Genomic DNA, 7,919 nt, shown 5'->3' with positions numbered 1-7,919 from the left:
TGCAAATGTCTTTATTGTAGGCTACCATAAGCAGGTGCCAGGTGGAATTGACTATCTCAATACAAATATTATTATTAATCTGTAATAGTTTTTATTAGCCTATCAATATACGATTCTGCACTGATTTTTCACGTCAGGTTCCAAAGCCAACGTTACCCACGATTTAGGCCTATAGAAAAACGTGTTATCGTAAAATAAACCGTAAACCTGTATAGTGACATGCGCATCGTGTCATCTCTTTCTTTCTCCCTCTCTCTCTTTCTTTCTTTCTCTCTCTGTGTTATTTGCAGAGCACTATGGCAAATCGTCAATATATTTCTTAGGCCAGCTATCGTTCAAAGATTAGATTAAATCATGTATATAGCTGAATATCTGATCAAAATTGGGGACCCAAAAATAAAAGCCTATCTGTCATTTTTCAACCGTAGCGACGAATTACATGGGGAGCTGACAAATAAGGCCAGCTGGAATAGAAAAAACGCTCGGCCGAGAACAAATTATAAAGCTGTGCAGATGAGGTATATTAATAGGAGGGCTTGAGTGTCACAGTCTTTTTACTCGTGAAGACGTGGAGCTTCGTGGCGAGTCGCCGGACAACTGACATTCTAGTTACGCAGTGATCATAAAATACACGCGGTAGTGTTATAGATCTTAAATCATGGACGTGTTGGAAGTCCTCAATTTGGGCGATGTTGCCCAACATTTCTCAAAAATGGGAATGTTTCCAGTTTTTGATCTTGCTTATTACATCGTGTCCATACTCTACCTCAAGTATGAACCAGGTTAGTGGTATTTTTTTCCCCATACATTCATGTTAAAAAAATGAAATCATTAGTTGTAATGGATTTATAATTGTGAGTCTGAGTAGTCTGTAATTAGGTAGGCTATTGAATATAATACAGCTCAACGTTATAACCTAGGCTATATGGGTTGTCAACCCCCCCAAAATTATAACACCAATACAAACATTAATTTGTCAATTTATACATAGGCCTACTATGGAAATCGTAATGAACTTTTGATAACTTGAAAGGAATTTGAATTTGTCATATGAATAACATTTGCAGCAGCAGCTTGGCCTACTTTGAGAGAGGAATTAAGAAACCCTTACAGGAGTTATATTAATCCAGTTTTCTTTAATACCTCACATTTCCCAACATTTAACCCTTTAAACAGAAAGGATCTCCTGTATGAAATCTGAAGAGACCCGTTGCATACCAAAGCTTTGGCCCCCGTGCAATAAATAGAATGTCCTTAAATAGATGTCTCTGGGCTGGCTACACACTACAGAAAGTCTCCTCTGCTTCGGAGTAGGATTGTTCACAGTCCGTTCGTAATTGTGTTTGTAAGACCTCATTGACATTGTATTAATCAAAAGTGAAGTTTACAATACTCCAGAATATATGCAGCCAAGCCTCCTAGAGACCAAAAATATGTCCAAAAGCACGTATGTTGGCCTCGAAATGAACATGTCTAATACAATCCCAGCACTGTTCTACCCTTCTGGACATCCCGTATTCACACAAGTAAAGGTACACTGAATGAAGAAATTGCATTTGTTCATTGTGGAATAAGTTTGAAATTACTTCAATATTTTATTATTTACTCATTGACACATTTTCGTGTTACAAGTAAATGACAGTGGTCTATAAAACCTGGTATCAAAATACTCTCATTCCCTACCTTGCCTTTTTGGCCAAATCTTAGTAAAATCTTAGTAAAGACAGGTGGAACGTTTTTTTTCTCTCTCCAGTAATGGTTCAAAGAAGCCTCGTGAGCTCCTAGACCTATGTAAACCAATCTCTGAGTCACATGTTATTAGTGGTTCCTTGGTTCCTCGTGAATGAGTTTGGAGGCTGGGGTGTTGAGGGTCAAGGTTTATGTCAGGCCTGCCAGTTGCTTTGTGAGGCAGGAAAGCAATAGAGCAGCGTGTATTTTTAGGGTGCATTTCTTTGGATCAGTTTTCTGTCAAACAGCAGGTAAATCACTCCTACACCCAGAATCACACCTGTTATTTTAGATCTTGACCGTTCTGGTGCCCAATAGGGGGACACACGTTACTCCACAATCTTACAACGATCCATAGATGTTTAAAACACCTTATTATAGTAGATGTGGGTTTTTAAAATGACTTTGGTTGAAGTGAAAGACTTGATTTCTCTTTCTTCGTCCCAGTAACACAAACGAGTAGAGTTAATTAATAACTGAGTAATGGATGAGTAAAACGATTCAGAGACTTTCTCGTGGGGTGTGTACTGTAACGTTGCCCTTGAGTAACTCACTCAATGGTGGGAGTGACATGAGTGGATCATTACTATAATAGTATACTGCTGGTATACATTTGATGTGGGGATGAGAGCTAAGGAAGAACCAACCAAAACATAATGGCACACACACGGTAATACTTTATAATAACTTTGATGAATAAGCATTATTAAACAATTGATAAACTATTAATAAATGTGTAGTTCATGATTTACTAATCTCCAAGTTTGTGTGCGTCTGTAAATTATTGTTCGTATGTGTATGTTTGTATCTGGTGTGGGGATTTTATTTCTGAAAAAAATTGGAACATTTTATATTATTAAAATATATATATATATTTTACTAACGTCCAGAAACATTTCTAAGCATTATAAGCATTACAAATCACGAGTATTTATTTATGAAGCATTTTTAATTGGTTATTTATGAATGTTACTATAACGTGTTACCAGTCTGACTTCACGTGGAGAATATATTTAAATCCTGATTCTTCTGCAGGGTCAGTAGAGGTGGCTCGCAAGAGCCCCGTGGCCTCTTGGCTCTGTGCCATGCTCTACTGCTTTGGGAGCTACATCTTAGCAGACGTTCTGCTCGGCGGTTGCCCCCTGGACTATTTCCAATACAACAGCCACATCCTCCTAGCCTCCGCTATTTGGTAAGATCCTTTAAATGGTTAATGTGCTGATCTACATACATTATTATTTTTTTTTTTTTTTAGAAAGTGCAAAACCTGTGTCTATATATGCCTAGGATTGTTGAAATAGGCCAAATTGAATTTGGTGTAACATTGATAGTAATTATTTCAAAATGATTTAGAAATGTTGTTGTCAAGTAAAAAAAACTGCAACAACATTATTAAAATGTACTCTTTTGTTTCTCTCTCGTTCACTAAAATGTAACAACAGGTACCTCGTCTTTTTCTGCCCTCTTAACCTGTTCTACAAATGTGTGGCTTTCCTGCCTGTAAAGCTGGTGCTGGTAGCCTTAAAGGAGGTTGTCCGCACTCGTAAAATCGCAGCTGGTGTGCACCATGCCCATCATGCCTACCATAACGGCTTCCTCATCATGGTCATCATCGGCTACGTCAAAGGTTGGGGTCTCCTGCACCCCCCCCATAGCTACTATTGCAACCTGTAGGACTTTCCTTGTGTGTGTCCATTTTGTAAAGAAGCGAGATACAGACCTTTGTCCTAATTATTTCTACTTTCTATTGATATCCTCCCAGGGTCAGGAGTGGCTCTCATTTCCAATTTTGAGCAACTGCTGCGTGGTGTGTGGAGGCCCGAGACCAATGAAATCCTCAACATGTCATTGTGAGTTGATTTTCCTCACGACTCTGTGGTTGATGTCAGCCGTCGACATTTGTTTGCTGCCTCCTCAAGCAGGAGAAGATTTTCAGAAAATGTCTGGCTGTTAGAAACCTAAGCTGTTTCAGGACGACCTACGGGGTTCCCAGCTCTAGTTTTTGACAGCAAGACAATGTTCTCCTATTACAGCAAATAATCCGATATTGATATTTACACCCACAACTTCTGAAGGTATCAGGTAGTTGCACAACTGTATTTGAAGGCAATCGAATGCATTTACTGATTCTCCAGGTATCTATAAGAGATCATACATGTGTAAATGGGGCTGAACTATCCATTTTAAAGCTGACAAATGTATAACAATGGATATTTTCTATCAAGAGAAATATTGTGACTTTGTCTGATGTTCATAATATTTTCCCTCTCCAGCCCTACTAAAGCCAGTCTGTATGGAGCCATTTTGTTTACACTTCAGGAGACACACTTGCTTCCTGTGTCCAAGACCACCCTCATCTGTCTTTTCACTGCGTTCATGGCTACTACAAAGGTAGGTCCTGGAGTCCATACTAGAGAGTGTGCATCATACGTTTATACAGGGTTTGGGGCAAATATGCTTTAACTCAAGAAATTGTGCAAATTAATTAACACAAATCTTTTTTGTAACATAATTGTCAATATCCAGTTCATATTCTGAACAGATTTTTAAATGGAATTGATCTCGACCCTACTGCTGCACTACATACCTCTCCCTTCCTATTGTTTGCTATTAGTATCAGCAATTAAGCAAACTTGATAGGGATCCTACTCTATAGCGATTTTGTCTCAACTAGATAATTGCACAAACTAAGTAAATATTTTCACACTTATGATTTCTATTTCACTCAGGTGATTTTGACCGCCCGCCACTCTCACGGCTCTCCCTTCGTCCTCATCGAGTCTTGGGTGTGCCACTTGCTCTTTGGCTCCCCTCTTGGAGGTGGTGAGGAGGAGCACCATGCTGCCCCTGCCCCTGTCGCCCCTGTCTCACCAGTCAAAACCAAGGAAGAGTTTGGCGAAGGCACCCGCAAGAGGAAGTCCAAGAAAGCAGAGTAGCACGCAAACTACTACACCAGTGAAGGGGAAAAAAGGTCCTCACCCCATCCACAAAACGCATCTGATCTCCCCTCATGGTCCAGCCTTCTGTTTAGACATGATGGAGTCTCCCATTCCTTGCTGGGGAAAGGTGCAGTTTGATGTTTACCAAATGAGTCCCTTTCTATTGAAGGAAATGGTGCTTTCTATGTCATATCACACTGTATGGGGATTCTGTAAATAGCTCACCAAAGTCTCAGACTTAAATCATCGTCCCAGCCAGTACATATCTACTTATTTATTTATGTATTTATTGTGAACACTGTGAACATCTCTCCTACTGTGTGCAACAGCATGTGGTGAACAGTGTTACTGCAAGTTACCTGATTGTTTTAGGATGGCCTTTGTTTCCAGTGCTTCTGCTGTTAGCTATACATGTTTTTGGTTTAAACCCAGTCAGACCTATTTCAGTAATGTAAAGAAATTGGATCAAAAGCACAATCTGACCCTAGATCAGACAATCAGACCACAGAATCAATCAGACAATAATATAATGTGAATAATACATGGCTGCTTTTTACAAAGAAAACTAGTGAAAGTAATGTCCTTTATTAATAAAGGCAGGTCAGAATTCTTATGTGGTGAGAGTTTTTGATTCAGTTGTTTACTATGATATTGGGATATGTTGTTTAATGGTTACCGTAAACAAAATAATATATGCGGCTGCTGGGCATTCATGAAGAAATGTGCAATATAAAATTACAATTAATTTTGTTTACAAAACAGAGGGTCACAATACCAGACAGAGCTAAATAGTATGAGGGGAAGCTGCCACTGTACCCACATACAACACATGAAATGACTCCCTGAAAAAAAGAAAGGTTAAAACATAAATACATTTTTTAACAAGTAACCTTTTAAAAGACACAACAGACGCAGGTATTTAAGGAGAAAGTTAAATGTCTTGATATACTTTTCCATAAAGAAGTTGAAATTACTCAAAAGTGCAGTGTCATTACAAAAGCATCTTCAGGGGTTGTTGTACTGAACTCAAAATGGTGTTGTAACCTGAAGCTACCTCTGTGTCTGTTTGCCCTAGTCCCACTTCCTGTCCTTTGTAGTACAGCTAATCATTGATTAACTTTACAGAAGGTCACAACCCCTGACCTCTGACCTTACAGTCCTCTCAGACAGTGGAGGACAGCTCATAATAATGTCTGGAATGGAGTCAATGGAATCGTATCAAACATGTGGTTTCCATTTGGTTTATACTGTTCATTTGACTCCATTCCAGCCATTACTATGAGCCATCCTCCCATTAGCAGCCTCCACTATCTTAGCAGTAGAAGAGGTCACTGACCAAACACAAGCATTCCCTTTATTTTCCCTCCTCATAGCAATGTTAGCTTGTTTTGTATGTACCTCAATCACACCTCAAATATAGAAAACAATGCTGTTTTTCAACTGAAACCAAAAGACATCACTAAGAGCGCTACACTGAGTATACAAAACATTAGGAACACCTGCTTTTTCCATGATATTGACTGACCAGGGGATTCCAGGTGAAAGCTATGATCACGTATTGATGTCACTTGTTAAATCCACTTCAATCAGTATAGATGAAGGGGAGGAGACAGGTTAAAGACATATTTTTAAGCCATGAGACAATTGAGACATGGATTGTGTGCCATTCAGAGGGTGAATGGGCAAGACAAAATATTAAAGTGCCTTTGAACAGGGTATGGTAGTAGGCTCACAGGTTTGTGTCCAGAACTGCAACGTTGCTGGGTTTTTCACACAACAGTTTCCCGTGTGTATCAAGGATGGTCCACCACCCGAAGGACATCCAGCCAACTTGACACAACTGTGGGAAGCATTGGAGTCAACATGGGCCAGCATCCCTGTGGAATGCTTTTGACACCTTGTAGAGTTCATGCCCCGACAAATGTAGGCTGTTCCGAGGGAAACTCAATATTAGGAAGGTGTTCCTGATGTTTGGTATAATCAGTGCATTGAGGACATGTTGAAATATTCAGTGTAGTCTCAGTTTCTTCAACCTAGCTAAGACTTTAAACACACAGCAACGTTTTTCCAGAGTTGAATTTCAACCATCAAAGGTGACTTGCAAGGGAACAAGTAATGCGTCACCTTGTTTCCTGCCAACCTTCAAGTGCATGTCCAAAAAAACAAGGAAACGTCAACATCTTGGGAAAGAGATGCCTACAAGCCTCACCAACACCAAGCCTTCCCTTTTCATTTATCCTCTGACAGATAGCTGTTTGTAGAGAGAGTTGAATAGACAGTCAAATGTAGTGTCATTTTGTTTCCTTTCTGACATCACCATTGAAGTCAGGGATTCTTGATTTGCTTTTCCAGCGAGGGACCAGGAGGAGGCTTCTCTGATGCTGAGGGTTAGGGAGAGAGCTAGGATAAATGTACTGGAAGTCATGAAATCCAGTCAAGGTGCATGCACCACAAAACCTCAGGGGTGCCTGCACTGCAATGTAACCAACTGCTAGTTCCACTACTGGCAAACAAGACATACAACACACAAATCCACCAACGCAAATGAGTTCAGCTTTCCATTCAGACACTGGTAAATTAGGGTTCAAGCAAATGAGTACCTTTTTCCTTTTACAAAAGGTGTGATGTACACAGTTGTTATAACTCTCCTGTGAAGATATGAAGGATCCGGTAACAGTGGGTTCGCTCTACAGCGTGCTCTCTCTCGTAGAGGGGGAGAGCGGGAAGTCGGCTGTTTTATGATGGTCATAAAATACGCTGCCCATATGCTCTGTCGTGTTCGAGATTGAAATGTAAACTGTGGAACACAGAGAGACCCTTGGTCATCAAAAGTTTGAATAATTAAACAATATTTCTATTTTTGAGAATGTGGGAGTGGTCCGTGGACACTTAAGGGACAGTCATGACAAAGTTGTTTCATTTGGTGACCTCATGAAAGACAGGAGATCCACATGACTGTACCTCTGTTTGTGTACACTTTTCAATGATCAGATATACATCTAGATGTTGGATAAAATGAATGAGTAAATATGAAACTATTTGTGAAAAGATGTAATGTGATGCTCGCCTTCTAAATGAGAGTGTGGATTTTCATATAAAGTTTAACTAGTCAGTGGCCACACCTCCGTGAGCCAGACAGTACATCAGGCGTCATGGAACCACCCTTTTCTACTCCAGAGTATAAAACCACCCATGACAAAATGTAAATTTCATGCCAAAGAGACCCACGGTAATCCAGATATCTCGATTAGT

At 39.8% G+C, this 7,919-nt stretch overlaps 1 protein-coding gene across 1 annotated transcript; it reads left to right on the top strand.

Annotated features, from left to right (window-relative positions):
* Positions 1 to 297: 297 nt before the first annotated feature.
* Positions 298 to 5,278, top strand: LOC115108187 (trimeric intracellular cation channel type A). Its single transcript, XM_029632244.2, has 6 exons — positions 298 to 782; positions 2,764 to 2,920; positions 3,171 to 3,355; positions 3,491 to 3,578; positions 4,002 to 4,119; positions 4,458 to 5,278. The coding sequence occupies exons 1-6, from the start codon at positions 659 to 661 to the stop codon at positions 4,662 to 4,664; spliced, it is 879 nt and encodes a 292-aa protein (XP_029488104.1). The 5' UTR covers positions 298 to 658; the 3' UTR covers positions 4,665 to 5,278.
* Positions 5,279 to 7,919: the final 2,641 nt, after the last annotated feature.

The sequence above is a fragment of the Oncorhynchus nerka genome, linkage group LG24 (genome assembly GCF_034236695.1).
Source record: "Oncorhynchus nerka isolate Pitt River linkage group LG24, Oner_Uvic_2.0, whole genome shotgun sequence".
In the NCBI taxonomy this organism is placed as follows: domain Eukaryota; kingdom Metazoa; phylum Chordata; class Actinopteri; order Salmoniformes; family Salmonidae; genus Oncorhynchus; species Oncorhynchus nerka.
This window is presented reverse-complemented; position numbering and strand designations above follow the sequence as displayed.